Raw genomic sequence first — 19146 nt, forward strand, 5'->3', positions numbered from 1 at the left:
TACTCCCCCCAGAAGAGTAGTCTCTTCCCACATTGGGCAGGTGAGAAATTAAAACAGCAATAACTCTGAGTCACTGGCCAGGGGGTAGGAGCCACTTAAAAGTGGTGCTCTGAAAGCCACACTCAGAAGGAAGGGCTGGAAGCACTGCAGGACCTGCCACCGTGTGGACTGCCAGGTGGTCAGGGCTACAGCAAGAAGGCAGCACAGCTGGAGCCACAGTGATTTATATGAAAATGACAGTGCAGGTTTAATGTTTTTTATAAACTTGGTTTACTTGATGTTTTGCTTGTTTATGTTAGTATTTGAATTGTATTAAATATTTTATTTCACTGCTTTTTTTTCTATTTTTATGAATTTCAAATAATTTTTAAATACTGGTATAAAGTAATACTAAAATTTTTCTTGAGTGAAATCAATACTATAATAAATGTTATAATCACTGCTATTGAAATTCTCCAGCCTGACTTAAAAATGAACAATGCCAGCAGCCCATCTCATGGAATCTGAGTTATGACTTATAGACAGTAGTTTCCTCGTCTCTACCACTAGATGGCATTAGTGACCAAAACCTCATATTGGATGCTGGCCTTCGGAGGTGACAGAGGGAGCAAGAACTCTGTCAGAACACTGATGACTATAGGCTTCCTGTGCCAGGGTGGGAGAGAGGCACTCTGCGTACACACTTTTCCGCTCAGAAAGCACAGAGCACATGCCATACTGGAGGCATTGGAGAAAGCCGTAAAATCCAAATAACTTACTAAGCAGGAAAATAAATGTTTAGCCCAAGGAGTCAGAGAATTCTTTATGTGACTCATCTCTGAAACTGAGAACTAGATGGTGAAGAGAGAAAAAACAAAAAAGATCAGAATGCATATTTTAGTTCTTAGATTGAGAAAATGAAAAACTTGTTTCATTAAAATGACAGCTATTGTATATTTAATCATATAAAAACACTGCTTAAAATTACCTGCAAGCTTGAAGCTTGCTTCTCACATTAGTTCTTGAAGGTGCTGTGCCCTGGAACTGTAATAATTACCCTGATTACCTAATCTGCTCCCTTCCTGCCAAGCTCCCACCTTCTCCCACCTCTGGTGTGTTGTAGACTCAATCTTAGAGAATATTCTTGAACCTGGATTCGCAGAGTTTGACACTCAAGGTCAGTCGGCTAGTGGCAGAATTGGGAAATAAATTCAGATAGTCCTGCTACACTCAACTTCCTCACACATTGGGTACTTGGAATTGACTGACAGTATGACCTAAAGCAAACTTGATATAAGTAGTGTTCAGTATCACATCTGAAAAGGATCCAATAAGCAGAAAGTTTGGAAATTGCCCCTCCACTTGTATAAACATGACAAGAAGTCAGAAAAGTAATTGGAGAACTCATCCTTCTGTACTCAGTGGTTTGACTGGCTAGAGAAGACTGGCCAGACATCTGCACAGATGTGAGTTACTTAGAATTTAATGCATGCTCCTAGTACCTCCTAAAAGGAATCAAAGCTGTTCCTTTGTTCTTTCCACACCAGTTTGGATGACTTGCCATTCATATGAAATATTTGATTATATCCTATTGTGGTTTTTTACTTTCTAAGAACCTTTAGAACTATTAGGTTCATTGCATTAGATGCTCTAGAAGTGTATACTTTTTACTTTTAAGATGTTCTCATCGATCCAATAATTTGTTTCAGGGAATAATTTATGAGCATGGATCTGAAATTTATAGAAGTGATTGCTTTGCTCCAGCATCATCAAAACTTTGTGTAGCATCTCCTCTCACACCACATTCCTCCAGGTCTTCTCCTCTTGTTCCCTTGATCCCCTTTCTCTGGCCAGCTCTCCAGAGAGGTGTTACCAGGCCAGAACAGACACCTACTCTGCCTTATCAGGTGAGGCAAAAGGAGATCAAACTGGTGGCTCTGCTCTGCCTCTCTAATACAGTTTTGTCTGCAACATAAGGACTTGATATATGTGTGTGTGTGCATACATATGTATACACACACACATATATACATATTGTGAAATGACAGGTGTAGTTAACATCCATCGCAAGAGTTACAGATTTTTTTTCTTGTGATGAATACCTTTAAAGATTTACTCTCTTAGCAACATTGAAATATATAATACAGTATTGTTAACTATTGTTACCTTGCTGTACATTACATCCCCAAAACTTATTTATCTTGTAACTTGTACCTTTTGACCACCTTCACTCATTTCTCTCATCCACACCCCCTCCCTCTGGCAACCACCAATCTTTTCTCTGTATCTATGAATTCAGTTTTCTTTTAGATTCCACATATAAGTGAGGTTGTACAGTATTTGTCTTTCTCTGACTTACTTCACTTAGCATAATGTGTCAAGGTTCATACATGTTGTCTCAAATGGCAGTATTTCCTTTTTTATGGCTGAATAATATTCTGATGTGTGTGCACACACCATATTTTATCCACTCATCCATCGAAGGACATTTAAGTTTTTTCCATGTCTAGGCTATTGTAAATAATGCTGCAGTGAACGTAGTGGTGCAGATATCTTTTCGAAATACTAATTTTTTTTCCTTCATGTAAATACCCAGGAGTGGAATTGCCAGATAGTATAGTAGTTATATTTGTAATCTTTCACAAACCTCCATACTGTTTTCCACTGTGGCTGCATGCATTTACATTCCACTCGCAAATGCACCCTTTTCTGCACATCCTCACCAACACTTGTTATTTACTGTCTTTTTGATAATAGCCATTCTAACAGATGTGAGGTGATATCTCATTGTGGTTTTGATTTGCATTTCCCTGATGATCAATGATGTTGAGCATCTTTTCATGCACCTGTTGGCCATTTGTATGACTTCTTTAGAGAAATGTCTGTTCACTTCATCTGTCCATTTTTTAATCAGGTTGTTTCATTTTTTTCCTGTTGAGTTGTATGAGTTCTTTATATATTTTGGGTATTAAGCTCTTATCAGTGAATTTTCACAATCAGTGAAAGTTGTGAATATTTTCTCCTGTTATCTAGGTTGTCTTTTCATTTTGTTGATGGTTTCCTTTGCTGTGTAGAAGCTTGTTAGTTTGAGGTAGTCCCACTTGTTTATTTTTGTTTTTGTTACCTTTGCTTTTGGTGTCAAATCCAAAACATCATTGTCAAGATCAATGTCAAGGAACTTGTCCCTATGTTTTCTTCTAGAAATTTTATGATTTCAAGTCTAACATTCAAGTCTTTACTAGATTTTGAGTTGATATGGTATAAGATAGTGGTTCAGTTTTATTCTTTGGCATGTGGTTGTCCAGTTTTCCCAACATCATTTATTGAAGAGACTGTTCTTTCCCCATTGTGTATTTTTGACTCCTTTGTCATAAATTAATTGACCATGTATGTGTGGGTTTATTTCTGGGTCTCTACTCTGTTCTGTTGATCTATATGTCTATTTTTATGCCAGTATACTGTTTTGATTACTCTGCATTTGTAATCTAGTTTGAAATCAGTGAGTGTGATTTGTCTAGCTTTGTTCTTATTTCTCAAGATTGTTTTGGCTATTTGAGGTCTTTTGTGTTTCCTTACAGATTTTATGATTGTTCTATTAAATGCCATTGGAATTTTGATAGGGATTGTGTTGAATCTGTAGTTTGCTTTGGGTAGTATGAACATAACAATATTAATTTTTCCAACACATGAACATGGAATTTCGTTCCATTTATTTGTATTTTCTTCAGTTTCTTTCATCAATATCTTACAGTATTCAGTGTACAGGTCTTTCACCTCTTGGTAAAACTTATTCCTAGGTATATTATTGTTTTTGATACAGTTGTAAATGGGATCGTTTTCTTAATTTCTCTGAGAGTTGGTTATTCTTGTGTAGAAAAGCAATAGATTTTTTTATATTGATTTTGTAGGCTGTCCCAGCCTCCCCTTCGCCCCTGTGTCCTCAAATCTGTTCTCTACACCTGCATCTTTATTCCTGCCCTATTGCTAGGTGCATCAGTACCATTTTTCTAGATTCCATATATGTGCATTAGCATATGGTATTTGTTTTTCTCTTTGTGACTTCACTCTGTATGACAGACTCTAGGTCCACCTACCTCACTACAAATAACTCAATTTCATTCCTTTTTTTGGCTGAATAATATTCCATTGTATATATGTGCCATATCTTCTTCATCCATTCATCTGTCAGTGGACATTTAGGTTGCTTCTGTGTCCTGGCTATTGTAAATAGTGCCGCAGTGAACATTGTGGTACATGTATCCTTTTGTACATGTATAGTTTTCACAGGGTATATGCCTAGTAGTGGGATTACTGGGTCACATGGTAGTTCTATTTTTAGTTTTTTAAGGGAATCTCCATACTGTTTTCCCTTATTGGCTGTTATCAATTTACATTCCCACCAACAGTGCAGGAGTGTTTCCTTTTCTCCATACCCTCTCAAACATTTATTCTTTCTAGATTTTTTAATGATGGCCATTCTCACTGGTGTGAGCTGATGCCTCACCGTGGTTTTGATTTGCATTTCTCTAATAATTAATGATGTTGAGCATCTTTTCCTGTGCCTCTTGGCCATCTGTATGTCTTCTTTGGAGAAATTTCTAATTAGGTCTTCTGCCCATTTTTGGATTGGGTTGTTCGGTTTTTGTTTTTTTGTTTGTTTTTGGGTTTTTTTTTTTTGGTATTGAGCTTCATGAACTGCTTGTATATTTTGGAGATTAAATCTTTGTCAGTTATTTCATTTGCAAATATTTTCCCCCATTCTGAGGGTTGTCTTTTCATCTTGTTTATGGTTTCCTTTGCTGTGAAAAAGCCTTTAAGTGTCATTAGGTCCCATTTGTTTATTTTTGTTTTTATTACCATTACTCTAGGAGGTGGGTCAAAAAGGATCTTGCTGTCATTTATGTCATAGAGTGTTCTGCCTATGTTTTCCGCTAAGAGTTTTATAGTTTCTGGCCTTACGTTTAGGTCTTTAATCCATTTGGAGTTTATTTTTGTGTATGGTGTTAGGAAGTGTTCCAATTTCATTCTTTTACATGTAGCTGTCCAGTTTTCCTAGCACCATTTATTGAAGAGGCTGTCTTTTCTCCATTGTATATTCTTGCCGCCTTGTCAAAGATAAGGTGACCATATGTGTGTGGGTTTATCTCTGGACTTTCTATCCTGTTGCATTGATCTGTATTTCTGTTTTTGTGCCAGTACTATACTATCTTGATTACTATAGCTTTGTAGTATAGTCTGAAGTCAGGGAGCCTGATTCCTCCAGCTCCACATTTCTTTCTCAAGATTGCTTTGGCTATTCAGGGTCTTTTGTGTTTCCATACAAATTGTAAAATTTTTTGTTCTAGTTCTGTGAAAAATGCCATTGGTAATTTGATAGGGATTGCATTGAATCTGTAGTTTGCTTTGGGTAGTATAGTCATTTTCACAATGTTGATTTTTCTAATCCAAGAACATGGTGTATCTCTCCATCTGTTTGTATCATCTTTGATTTCTTTCAACAGTGTCTTGTAGTTTTCTGCATAGAGGTCTTTTGCCTCCTTAGGTAGATTTATTCCTAGGTATTTTATTCTTTTTGTTGCAATGGTAAGTGGGAGTGGTTCCTTAATTTCTCTTTCTGATTTTTCCTTGTTATTGTATAGGAATGCAAGAGATTTCTGTGCATTAATTTTGTATCCTGCAACTGTACCAGATTCCTTCATTAGCTCTAGTAGAGTTCTGGTGGCATCTTTAGGATTTTCTATGTATAGTATCATGTCATCTGCAGATAGTGACAGTTTTACTTCTTTTCTAATTTGGTATCCTTTTATTTTTTTCTTCTCTGATTTCCGTGGCTAAAACTTCCAAAACTATCTTGAATTATAGTGGTGAGAGTGGGCACCCTTGTCTTTTTCCTGATCTTAGAGGAAATGCTCCCAGTTTTTCACCACTGAGAATGATGTTGGCTATGGGTTTGGCATATATGGCCTTTATTATGTTGAGGTAGGTTCCCTCTCTGCCCACTTTCTGGAGTTTTTTTTTTTATCACAAATGGGTGTTGAATTTTGTCAAAAACTTTTTCTGTATGTGTTGAGATGATCATTTGGGATTTTTTTTCCTTCAGTTTGTTGATATGGTCTGTCACATTGATTGATTTGCATATATTGAAGAATCCCTGCATTCCCAGGATAAACCCCACTTGATCATGGTGTATGATCCTTTTCATGTGCTGTTGGATTCTGTTTGCTAGTATTTTGGTGAGGATTTTTGCATCTATATTCATCAGTGATATTGGCCTGTAATTTTCTTTTTGGGGGACACCTTTGTCTGGTTTTGGTATCAGGGTGATGGTGGCCTCGTAGAATGAGTTTGGGAGTGTTCCTCCCTCTGCTATATTTTGGAAGAGTTTGAGAAGGATAGGTATTAGCTCTTCTCTAAATGTTTGACAGGATTCACCTGTGAAGCCATCTGGCCCTGGGCTTTTGTTTGTTGGAAGATTTTTAATCACAGTTTCAATTTCAGTGCTTGTGATTGGTCTGTTCATATTTTCTATTTCTTCCTAGTTCAGTCTTGCAAGGTTGTACTTTTCTAAGAATTTGTCCATTTCTTTCAGGTTGTCCATTTTATTGCCATATAATTGCTTGTAATAGTCTCTCATGATCCTTTGTGCAGTGTCAGTTGTTACTTCTCCTTTTTCATTTCTAATTGTGTTGATTTGCATCTTTTCCCCTTTTTTCCTGATGAGTCTGGCTAATGGTTTATCAATTTTGTTTAATTTCTCAAAGAACCAGCTTTTAGTTTTATTGATCTTTGCTATTGTTTCCTTCTTTTTCATTTATTTCTGATCTGATCTTTATGATTTCTTTCCTTCTGCTAACTTTGGGAGTTTTTTTTGTTCTTCTTTCTCTAATTGCTTTAGGTGAAAGGTTGGGTTGTTTATTTGAGATTTTTCTTGTTCTTGAGATAGGATTGTATTGCTATGAACTTCCCTCTTAGAACTGCTTTTGCTGCATCCCATAGGTTTTGGTTTGTCATGTTTTCATTGTCATTAGTTTCTAGATTTTTTTATTTGCTCTTTGACTTCTTCAGTGATCTCTTGGTTATTTAGTAGCATGTTGTTTAGCCTCCATGTGTTTGTATTTTTTGGCAGTGTTTTTCCTGTAATTGATCTAATTGCAATGTAATCTAATCTCATAGAGTTGCAGTCAGAAAAGATGCTTGATGTGATTTCAGTTTTCCTAAACTTACTGAGACTTGATTTGTGACCACGATGTGATCTGTCCTGGAGAATATTCCATGTGCACTTGAGAAGGAAGTGTATTCTGTAGTTTTTGGGTGGAATGTCCTATAAATATCAATTAAGTCGAGATGGTCTAATGTGTCTTTTAGAGCTTGTGTTTCCTTATTTATTTTCTGTTTGGATGATCTGTCCATTGATATAAGTGGGGTGTTAAAGTCCTCTGCTATTATTGTATTACTGTCAATTTCCCCTTTTATAGATGTTAGCATTTGCCTTGTGTATTGAGGTGCTCCTATGTTGGGTGCATAGATATTGACAATTGTTGCATCTTCTTCTTGGATTGAGCCCCTTATCATTATGTAGTGTCTTTCCTTGTCTCTTGTAATAGTCTTATTTTAAAGTCTAATTTGTCTGATATGAGTTATTGCTACTCCAGCTTTCTTTTGACTTCCATTTGCTTGAAGATCTTTTTCCATTCCCTCACTTTCAGTCTGTATGTGTCCCTGGGTCTGAAGTGGGTCTCTTGTAGACAGCATATATATGGGTCTCGTTTTTGTATCCATTCAGCCAGTCTGTCTTTTGGTTGGAACATTTAATGCATTCACATTTAAGGTAATTATCAATATGCATGTTCCTATTACCATTTTCTTAATTGTTTTGGGTTTGTTTTTGTAGGTCTTTTCCTTCTCTTGTGTTTCCTGCCTAGAGAAGTTTCTTTAGCATTTTCTGTAAAGCTGGTTTGGTGGTGCTGAATTCTCTTAACTTTTGCTTGTCTGTGAAGCTTTTGATTTCTCCATCGAATCTGAATGAGATCCTTGCTGGGTAGAGTAATCTTGGTTGTAGGTTTTTCCCTTTTATCACTTTAAGTATATGCTGCCACTCCCTTCTGGCCTGCAGAGTTTCTGCTGAAAGATCAGCTGTTAACCTTGTGGGGATTCCCTTATAAGTTATTTGTTGCTTTTCCCTTGCTGATTTTAATATTTTTTCTTTGTATTTAATTTTTGATAGTTTGGTTAATATGTGTCTCAGCATGTTTTCCTTGCGTTTGTCCTATATGAGACTCTGCACTTCTTGGACTTGATTGACTATTTCTTTTCCTATATTAGGACTGTAATCTCTTCAAATATTTTCTCAGAAACTTTCTTTTTCTCTTCTTCTGGGACCCCTGTAATTTAAACAGTGGTACGTTTAATGTTGTCCCTGAGAACTCTGAGACTGTCCTCAATTCTTTTCATTCTTTTTCCTTTATTCTGCTCTGTGGCAGTTATGTCTACCATTCTATTTTCTAGCACACTTATTTGTTCTTCTGCCTCAGTTATCCTGCTGTTGATTCCTTCTAGAGTATTTTTAATTTCAGTTATTGTGCTGTTCATCACTGTTTGTTTGCCCTTTTGTTCTTCTAGCTCCTTGTTAAACGTTTCTTCTGTTTTCTCCATCTGTGCCCCCATTCTATTTCTGAGACCTTGGATCATCTTTACTATCATTACTCTGAATTCTTTTTCGGGTAGACTGCCTGTCGTGGGCTTTTACCTTGTTCCTTCATCTCCTGCATCTTTTTCTGTCTTCTCATTTTGTTTAACTTACTGTGTTTGAGGTCTCCTTTCCTCAGGCTGCAGGGTTGTAGTCCCTCTTAATTCTGTTGTCTGTCTGTAGTGGAGAGGTTGGTTTCCAGTGGCTTGTGTAGGCTTCCTGGTGGGTGGGACAGATGTCTGTGTTCTGACAGGTGGAGCTGGATCTTGTCCTTCTGATGGGCAGGGCTGCATCTGGTGGTGTGTTTCGGGGTGTCTTTGAGCTTATTATGACTATACGTAGCCTGTTTGCTGATGGGTGTTGTTGTGTTCCTGTCTTGCTAGTTGTTTGGCATGAGGCACCCAGCTCTGGAACTTGCTGACCATGGGGTGGAGCTGGATCTTAGTGTTGAGATGGAGAGCTCTGGGAGAGCTCTCGATGGTTAATATTCCAAGGGGTCAGGAGTTCTCTGGTGGTCCAGTGTCCTGGATTCGGCTCTCCCACCTTGGAGGCACAGGTCCAACCCCCAGCCAGGGCACCAAGACCCTGCAAGCTGCACAGCACAGTAGAAAAGGAAGAAGAAGAAAAAGAAAAAAGAACAGAGAAAACCCCAAGACAAATGGTGAAAGCAAAACTAAACAGACAAAATCACACAAAGAGATGTACACACAAAGTAATGTATGTATCACACAAAGTAATGATAGTAAAGATGATCGGAGATCTCAGAAATAGAATAGAGGCACAGATGGAGAAAATACACGCATTCACAAGAAGAAAAGAAAGGGAAAAAAAAGAACAGAAAAAAAGAGAGAAAACAAAGAAGAGCACAACCAAACCAATAAACAAACCCACATATGAAAATAAACACTAAAAACTAAACTAAGAACCAGAAACAAATCAAATGCAGAAATCAAACCAGGAAGTCCTCCAATACTTCTAGGTAGGTCTCTGGACCTGATGCTCAGACTCTGATCTTACTCCCGCATGTACTTGCCCCCAAAGTCCACAGGTGCCTCCGCATTCCACAGCCTCAATTATAGGAACACTTGTTGTCTATTCAGGTAACCCACAGATGCAGGGTCTACCAAGCCAATTGTGGGTATTTAATCTGCTCCTCCTGCAGATGTATGGGGAGGTTTCCCTTTCTCTCCTTTGGTCCCACAGCCCTCCGGAGTTCACTTTTGGTTTTGGTCCCAGCTCTGTATGTGGGCCACTCTCAGGCATTGGTTCTCTACTCAGTGAAGAGGGGGTGAAAGCAGTGGCTAATAAGGGCTCACTTGCTCATTCAGGCCAGGGGGAAGGAGGGGTATGGCAGTCCAGTTGAAATGTGCGGGGAATGCCTCCAGTGGCAGAGGCTGGCGTGAAGTTGCAAGAGGTGCTGTGCATTCTCCCGGGGAAGTTGGCCGGATCACAGGAGCCTCAGCAGTGACGGGCTGCACAGGCTGCTGGGAGCGTGTGGGCATTGACCTGCCTTGCACATAGGACACTTGGTTGCAGCGGTGACAACCTCTGGGGTCCAAGGTAACAGCCGAGGCTTGCGCTCGTGTAGGTGTTGCCCTGCCATCTGTGAGCACAGGGGACAGGGAGCAACAAAGGTCTCCTGCCTGTGCAGCAGGCCTGCGTTTTTTCCCTGACTCCCCACCCCTCCCCACCCCCCCATCCCCCAGCTAGCTGTGGTGCACTAGCTCCCCCAGGCTATCCTCATGCAACCAACCCCAGTCTTCTCCCTGGGGTGTGACCTCCAAAGTCCAAACCTCAGTGCCCAGCCCCCACCCACTCTGGTGCCAAGCAGACGAGTATCTCAGGCTGGTGAGTGCTGGTCGGCACCAAGCCTCTGTGCGGGACTCTTTCCACCCTGCCCTTCGCACTCCTGTTGCTGCCCTTTCCTCCGAGACACCGAAGCTCCCCCTACCCTCTGTCCCCCACAGTGAGGGGGCTTCCTAGTGTGTGGGAACTTTTCCTTCTTCACAGCTCCTGCCCAGAGGGGCAGGTCCAGTCCCGATTCCTTTGTCTCTCTCTCTCTCTTTCTTTTGCCCTACCCACTTATGTGGGGGTTTTCTTCCCATTTTGGGTGGGTATTCTGTAGGAGCTGTTCCACATGTATTCTTGATGTATTCTTGATGTATTTGTGGGGAGGAAGGTGATCTCCACGTCTTACTCCTCCACCATCTTGAAGGTCCCCCTCAATTTACATCTTTTTATCTTGTGTATCCATTAGCAAATTATTGTGGTTACAGTTATTTTTACTACCAGAATATAGTGTGTTTTACTACTTTTACTGTAGTTATTTTAGTGCTTTGTCTTTTCTTTTTTTTTTTTTTGGAGACTGCTTTGTCTTTTAACCTTCATGGTATATCTATAAGTGATTAACCCACCACCATGACAACAGTAGATTATTCTGAATTTAACTATACATTTACTTTTGCCTGTGAGATTTATATTGTCATATTTTTTCCTATTGCCAATTAGCACCCTTTTGTTTCACCTTAAAGAAGTGCATTTAACATTTGTTGTAAGGCTGATCTAGTGGTGATGAAGTCCTTCAACTTTTGCTTATCTGGAATACTTTATTTCTCCTTAAATTCTAAAGAACAGCTTTTCCAGGTAGAGTATTCCTGGTTGGCAGGTTTGTTTTTTGATTTTTTGTTTTTCTTTAAGAACATTGAATATATTGTGCCACCCACTTCTGGCCTACCAAGTTTCTGCCAATTAATAATCTGTTGATAGTCTTATAGGGGTTCCCTTGTACATAACAAGTTGTTTTTCTCCTCATGCTTTTAAGATTTTCTCCTTTAACTTTTGACAGTTTAGTTATAATGTCTCTTTGGATTCTTCTCTTTTGGAATTCTCTGGGATTCCTGGATCTATTTCCAGGTAGTCTGTTTCTTTTCCCAGGTTAGGGAAGTTTTCAGCCATTATTTCTTCAAATAAGCTTTCTGCCCCTTTCTCTCTCTCTCTTCTTCTGACACCCCTTTAAGTGAATATTGATCTGCTTGATGTTGTCCCTTCAGTCCCTTAAGCTCTATTCACTTTCTCATGCTTTTTTCTTTTAGCTGGTCTGATTGGATGAATTCTAGTACCCTGTCTTCTAGTTCACTGATCCTTTCACTTCATCTAGTCTGCTGTTGAACCCCTTTATTGAATTTTTCACCTCAGTTATTGTATCCTTTACCTCTGTGATTTCTGTTTAGCACTTCCTTATATTTTCTTTTCGTTTAAATTCTCATTTTGTTCATATCTTGTTCCCCTGATCTCTGTGAGCATCTTTATGATGTTATTTGAGCTCTTTATCAGGTAAAATTTATCAGATTAAACTGATCTTAATTTCATTAAGGTCTTTTCCTGGGGTTTTATCTAATTATTTCATTTGGAACATATTCCTCTGGTCTTCATTTTTCTTAACTTTCTCTGTTGTTTTCTATGCTAATATTAGATACAACAGCCAGTCTTGAAGGCATGGCCTCATGTAAGAGATGAACCTTATTATTCAACCCTGCCCTGGCTCTTGGTTGTCTCTCAAACCTTTGTAAAAGTCCAGCCTGCTTTGTTCTTAGTGGCTCCCAGTAGTTGAGGGTATAACAAGACCTGTCAGTGTCCCAAAGAGGAGGATCTCAGCACCTAGATGCAGGCTGATTGGAAGCCGGACACTCAGGCAGTAACTTTTAAAATGTGCACGTACACCTCTTTCAGGGGAAGATTGAGAGATGGGCATTCTGTCTGGTCCCTCTGCACTGAGCCCTAGGGGGATAGCATGTTAAGAACTGTTTCTTTGTGTGCTCCCATCCCAGTGAACCCATGAACACAAGCCCTGCTGCTCACAGAGCCGGCTATCAAGGATGTGTCCTCTGAGCAGCAGCCACAAAAGCTGGAGCACCAGATGTTTGCACAACCTCCATTCCCAGAAACACTGGTGACCCAGGGCAGGGTAACGGGGGAGTGCAAAGATGGCACCCACTGGCCTCCCCAGTCTCTGGAGAGGATTGCAGTTGGCCCCCAGATGTTGTTAAATTATAAGCCTGACTGTCAGGCTGCAGTTAAGATCTACAAATAGGCCTCTTTCACAGAAAGACTGGGCGTTTCAGTCTGCTGCCTCTGCCCTGTGCCCTGGTGGGATAGCTCAAGATCTGCTACTCTGTTTATTAGCGTCCTCTAGGACCCAGGAACATAAGCCCTGTAGATCACCAGAGCCAGGCAATCAAGAGCTGTGTCCCCTGGGCAGCAGCTACAAAAGCTGTGGTGCCAGATGTGTATATAAACTCCTTTCCTGAAGATACCTGTGAGTGAGGCAGAAGGAGAGCATGAAGATGGTATGATGCCCACTGGCCATCCTGTTCTCTGGAGAGGATTACAGTTGGCATCTAGATTTGTGCTAAATTAGAAGCCTGCCCCTCAGGCCAAAGCTTTTAAGATAGGCAAATAGGCTTCTTTAATGAAACGACTGGGCATTTTAGTCTGCTGCCTCTGCACTGGGCCTGGTAAGTCCAAGAGAGCCTATTAAAAACTATCTCTTAGTTCATTATAGCCTTGTGGGTCTCTTGGACCCAAGCCCCACTAGCTTTTAGAGCTAGATGTTATGGGGACCTGTTTCTCAGATAGAGGTCTTAAAAGTTGGGGTGCCAGATGTAGGGCCCAGACCTTCTGCTCCTCAGGGAGAATCTGGGAGTTGTGAGTTCCCTCCTGGTTGTTGTCACCCTGCCAGGAATAGGTTTTATGGCGAGACTGTGACCAGCCTCTCATACCCATTTCAATGTGAGTGTCTTTTTGTTCACCTGATGTGTAGGAGTCACTCAGCTAGGTTCTGGATTTCTTTCGGAGGGATTGTTGTTCAATATGTAGCTGTAGATTCAGTGTGTCAGTGAAATGAGGTGAGTTGAGGAGCCTGCTTTGTTGCCATCTCAACGCAGAACTCTCCAGTAGAGTTTTATAGGTAATTGTTCAGAGTCTTCCTGTCGTGGGGATCTGAAACCCGGTAAATAGCATCCCCAGATGCTTTGAGGCACAGCCCTGCGCCCTCCTTCCCAGCCCTGACCTAACACTCTGCTGCTTTGTGGTTCTAGAAAAATAACTGTGCGCTGCCTGAGGACCTGAAGAACTTTTACCTGATGACCAATGGCTTCCACATGACGTGGAATGTGAAGCTGGATGGTGAGTCCGCCTCCTTGCTATAGAGGAACATTTCCCTGGCTGAGAGGTTAGATGAAACAACTCTGAGGGCCTCTACAACTTATGAGTCTTTGAATCTGGAAAGTTTTTGTGGGTTCTCCTAAAGTGCAGAGTCCAGAAGCTGTGATTATCTCCCAAAGCTAACACATAAGCCATCATAGCTTCACCCACTGCCTCCCCAGCTCCCATGCCAGGGTCTATCCAGTACTTAACTGGGAGCTCAATTTACAGGGTTCCTGTTGGCATGAGGTAGCAGGAAAATTAACCACTACACAAAAGTCCTGAGCCACCCTGAACATAAAGCCTCTGAGGATTCCACTTGGAGCGGTCTCCTCAGGATGAGCTGCAGTGACAGCCTCCAGTGGTCATACAAGGGGCTCCTTCCTTCATTCCCAGCATGGTGGAGACCTCAGGGCTCCGACCCTCAGACCAGAGCCTTTCCTTCTCTCCCTCATGTCCCCTCAGCCTAAGCCATCAACCACCTCTGTTCGCAGGCTATCATCCTTGGTATTAAATACATCCAGGATAAACATTTCTGTTGTGAATATGGGAACTTACACCTTGGTGCATGTCGGAGATTCAGGTGCTATGCAGGCATGGAAGTCAGTGCTGCACATTTAGGTGAAGGCTTGAGTAACGTTTCATAGGCTCGGAAATGCTGATCTAGCCACTGGAGCCCAGCTCATTACTGACACAGGCTTCCCTGTCCTCAAGAGGACTTTATTATCTCCAGACTCCAGCCACATCCCCAGACCTACTTTGGTCCTTGGAAATCACCCTACACCTCTCCTTTCTGCCACTAAGAATGCAGTGACTTCTGTGACACAGTAAATCTGCAGAACAGACTCCTCCCCTTCATTGCCTCTACCTCCTGAGTTCCCTTTTTTTTTTTTTTGGCGACTCCCCAAACCTTCCTGTTTATCTCACAGCTGACCAGGGGCACATTTTATTGCTTACTAATGAGCATTTAACATGAACTTTTAGCTTGAAATCATTTCCTCTGATGGTCTAGAAACCGTTGTTGTCACCGTCAGAAACCCTCATGGCCATGGCCTTTGGAGTCTGGAGCACCAGAGAGAGTGGACAGAGGCTAGAGTGACTGTCAGATTCTCCCCTGCCTCATCATGGAAACAGGCTAGCCCCTTCAGAAGCCTACTTCAGAAAAGGCACATTTCATGAAGGTTTATGAATGAGGCCCTACTCATTATTAATACTTCTTCTGATTTAATCCTCCCAAGCTGTCTTCTTATCCTTTTCCCCATTACCATACCCATTCTTTACTGGATGGCTAAAATCATTAGCAGAAAAGCCAGCAAAGGCAGCTTCTGATGTTTACCTCCTTAGTGGTCTTTTCTTCTTGGACATTCCATGGTCTGTACACCAGCTGTTTTATTGCTTTCAGTCATCCCAGTTTTTTAGCAGTCGTATGTCCAAGTGTTTGTGTGCCATCCCATGTCCAGCACCGTATATTATGAAGATTCTATATGACAGATAAGGAAAACACATAGTCTGCCTATTTCTTGTTTACACCTGAATCACGGAAGACTGGAACCAAGCAAGAAGGCTTTCAAATTCACTCCATTGAGTAAGAAAAAATGACAGGTAGAGGGGGAGATAGTTTCCATAGTGAAAGCTTATGACAGGAAGGGTAGAAGCGGTCAGTTACATCATCAAAGCTGTTACTCCTTTGGAGAGTATAACCCTTCATTCAAGGAATGGTGGGAGCAAAAACATTTTTAAATCCTTTAATCTTCAAACAGGGCCCCTAACCTCGAATTCCCAGTTCTTTTTGAGAATCCCTTTTTAAAATTTCCTTTGATGCTTCGCTCTAACGCATGCAGTAGGGACTCTTCACTAGTGGCCCCAGCTGCTTTTTTTTTTTTTTTTTTTTTTCTTTAAAAGGCTGGTGCTTTGGAGCACATAGTGCATTGATTTTCTTCTTTCCACTTTCCACTTGATTCCTCAGCCCTGGGATCAGATAATAGCTGGGCTTAAGTTAGTCAAGCAGAAGCCCTTCTGATGACCATGATGACTAGCTTATTACTCCATGTAATTCTTTTTGTTAACATTCCCATAGAACATACCATTCCATTGGGCAGCATGGCAATTAACAGCATCTCAAAACTGACTCAACTCAACCAGTCTTCCATGTACTCACTTCCTAACGCACCAACTCTGGCAGACCTGGAGGACGATACACAAGAAGGTAACTGGAGGAACTTCTGCTTTGAGTTAGAAATCAACCTGGTTGTTTCCATTTTATGATATTGAAAATAATAGAAAGACATTGTGGCATTGTAACATTTTCCCCTAAACCCAAACCCTTCCCATTCATGGCTTCTCTGAACTGCGGGAATAAGTTAAAAAAACAAAAAACAAAAAACCAGACTGTGTCAAAAAGGAAATTTTCCTGAAGAAAATGCCAGGGTAGGGATCTTTGTTTTGTTTCCAGCACCCACTTCGGTTCCTGGCACATAGTAGGATACTATGAATACCAGGTAAGTGAATGAATGTTATAGATTAAACTCCACATTTCAGTGTTGAGAGTTTTCAGGGACCATGGCAATCTAAATGCAGCTCCCTTCCTCCCTTCAGGCTCTTTGCCACTTCTGATTGAAATGGCTTATAATTCAAATGGCTGCTAAAGCTTTGATCAATTATGTATAAGTGAGGACTTCTTCACTCAGAATTGTGTTTGGCTGCATATAACAGACCCCCATTACAATGTTTAAATAGGAGTTTATTTTTCTCATAATAAGAAATCTGGAACTAGGCTGATGTAGCTGCTTGAGAAACTCAGTGATAAAGTCTCCCTCTGGATTTCTGGCGCACCAGCCTTTGGGTTTGGTTTTTATCCTCATGGTTGAAGAATGTGGGCTCTACCTCCAAGCTTCAAGTCTGTGTTCCAGGCAGGAAAAAGAAGAGTAAAGGGCAAAATAACTGTCTCTTGGCAGGATATTTCCCTTTTTGTCAGTAAAATAATAGTTTTCTTAGAAGCCCCTCCCAGTAACCATTGGCCAGGATAGAGTCACAAGGTTACCCATAGCTGCAAGGGAATTTGAGGAGGTAAGTATTTTTAGCTGTGTAGTATTGCCTCATCAGACAGAACTGGAGTTTTAAAAAGGGAGAAGGAATATTAATTAGGCAGCTAGCACCTCCAGTACCAATGCCTTGGAGTTCATTGAAGTTCTAGCAGAGAGAACTGATGCAAGGCTTTCTCCTTCAACTGGACAAGCATCTGGACAATAGTAAGAGGAGTCCAGGAGATGGAGACTGGAAAGTATTGGGCCCTAGGAAGAGCCTGTCACTCAGAAATGTGTGGAATCCTCAAGGGTGGGAAAAAGGTCACAGTTGCTTCATATATGTGTACTGGGGCTCTCTAACCCCTAGAAGGCAAAGAAGTTGTTAAGTAAGTGGAATGGGTGTATCCTGCCCTTGAGACTGGTAGGGAGCGGTAGACTAGATGGCAGAGAGGATTTCAGGGGAGCTCTGCAAAGGACTGAGCTAGGGGTAGAGACCACATTGTCCTACATACTCTGGGGATAAAAACCACTTTGGCTTCAGGAGCCTTCTGGGTTCATGCTTTTTAGGATAGTCTAACAACTAGACCTAAGTTTCATTAAACTTAAATAGAAAAATGCTGACTTTTCTCAGGGAACTCAGCAGTTAGAAAGAGGACAATCAGGAAGAAATATCAGAATACACAACCAGAGAAATAACACTGCTAGAGGACACGGATGAAAACCTAAATAAAAACAAGAATGTCTAAACACTTAGTCATTTAAAACAGCACAAAGACTTCCTAGAGAAAAAAAGTAAAAATTCTCAAATAACTGACTAGATGAATTGAATAAAAGTATAAATATTGAGACCTGAGTTAGTAGCCTGAAAAAGCAAGTGCAAGAAATATCTGAAAGCACAGATATTAAATTTAGGAGAAATAAGGGAAAAGGTGGGAGGGTAAGAGAAATAGAAAGTACATCCAGGTGAACTTTCCATTGGAATTATAGGTGCTCAAAAAAGAGAAAAAGAATAGATGAAAAGGGAATACTAAATAAACAATAATAAAAGAAAACTTTTATTATTCAATCTGCAAATTGAAAGGGCTCTCCTAGACTTAAATTGAATTCAGGAGAAAACAGACACCTAGGCATTACATCATGCAGAAAAAAATCACAAGCTTCTAGGCAAAGATAACAAATTACTTGTGAAGAGAGAATAATCAAGACTGACATCAGACTTCTCACCTGCAACAGTGGAAACTAGAAGATACTAGTTTTAAAAATACTAGAAATTTTTAAAAAAGCATAAACAGGTTAATGAGAGAAAAGGAGTGAAAATCAAGAGTCCTGTATATACAGACCAAACACACCTCTCAGGTTATTACAAGAGTATTAAAGGATGTGTGAAACTTCAAGAACATAAATACTCTAAAAGACAAAGGAAGCAAAATGGAAATCTCAAGATGTGGATATATAAAGAGGAAAGGAAACAAGGGATTAGTGAACCTCCTATGAAAGACTAAATTAAATCTTACTATCCAGGAATGTATACAACTTTTACATAAGAACTCTTGGAAAAAAGAGGACATAGTGCATGGAATATGTTTAAATGTACACTGTCAGCTAAACCTAAAAGAAAGGAGAAAGGCAAGATATAAGAGCATTATGGGTTAAATTGTGTCCCCCCACCCCACCCCCCCCAAATATTTGTATGTTGAAGTCCTAACCTCACTATGTCAGACTGTGAGCTTATTTGGAAATTGGGTCATTACAGATGTAAGTAGTTAAGACGAGGTCATACTGGAGTTGGGTAGAGCCTTAATTCAATATGACTGGCAACCTTTTAAAAGGGGAAATTTGGAGATATAGATATATAAGAAAGCCATGTGAAGATGAAGACAGAGATAGGGTAGTACTTCTACATACCAAGGAAAGCTAAAAGTTGCATGCAAACCACCAGGAGCTAGAGGAGAGGCATAGAATAGATTTTTCTCCATAGCCCTCGAAAGGAACCAACCTTGACCTTGGATCTGTAGCCTCCAGAAGCCTGAGACAACAAATTTCTGCTGTTCAAGCCTTTCAGTTTGTGATACTTTGTTACGGTAGCCCTAGAAATTAATATAAAGAATGTTCCAGAGGGTCCTTGTAGTAGAAAATGTAGGACAAAGAGGAAAGAAAGTAGAAAGTGGAAGTTCTCATCCTACTGTAGGAAAGAAATAGTTCATACGCCTTGCTGGGGGAAACAGTGTCTTGATGTATTTTCTATTCCTGTATAAC

The 19146-nt window shown here is 40.4% G+C and overlaps 1 protein-coding gene across 4 annotated transcripts in view; it reads left to right on the top strand.

The window, feature by feature from the left end:
* Window positions 1-19146, top strand: part of TPGS2 (tubulin polyglutamylase complex subunit 2) — a 67039-nt gene that overhangs the window by 37705 nt on the left and 10188 nt on the right. For all 4 annotated transcript variants that reach the window (XM_057698051.1, XM_057698049.1, XM_057698053.1 and 1 more), the window contains 2 exons: window positions 13762-13849; window positions 15945-16073. In XM_057698051.1, coding sequence (XP_057554034.1) covers window positions 13762-13849; window positions 15945-16073 — 217 coding nt within the window. The remainder of the gene's footprint in view (window positions 1-13761; window positions 13850-15944; window positions 16074-19146) is intronic.

The sequence above is a fragment of the Hippopotamus amphibius genome, chromosome 11, assembly GCF_030028045.1.
Source record: "Hippopotamus amphibius kiboko isolate mHipAmp2 chromosome 11, mHipAmp2.hap2, whole genome shotgun sequence".
Lineage (NCBI taxonomy): Eukaryota > Metazoa > Chordata > Mammalia > Artiodactyla > Hippopotamidae > Hippopotamus > Hippopotamus amphibius.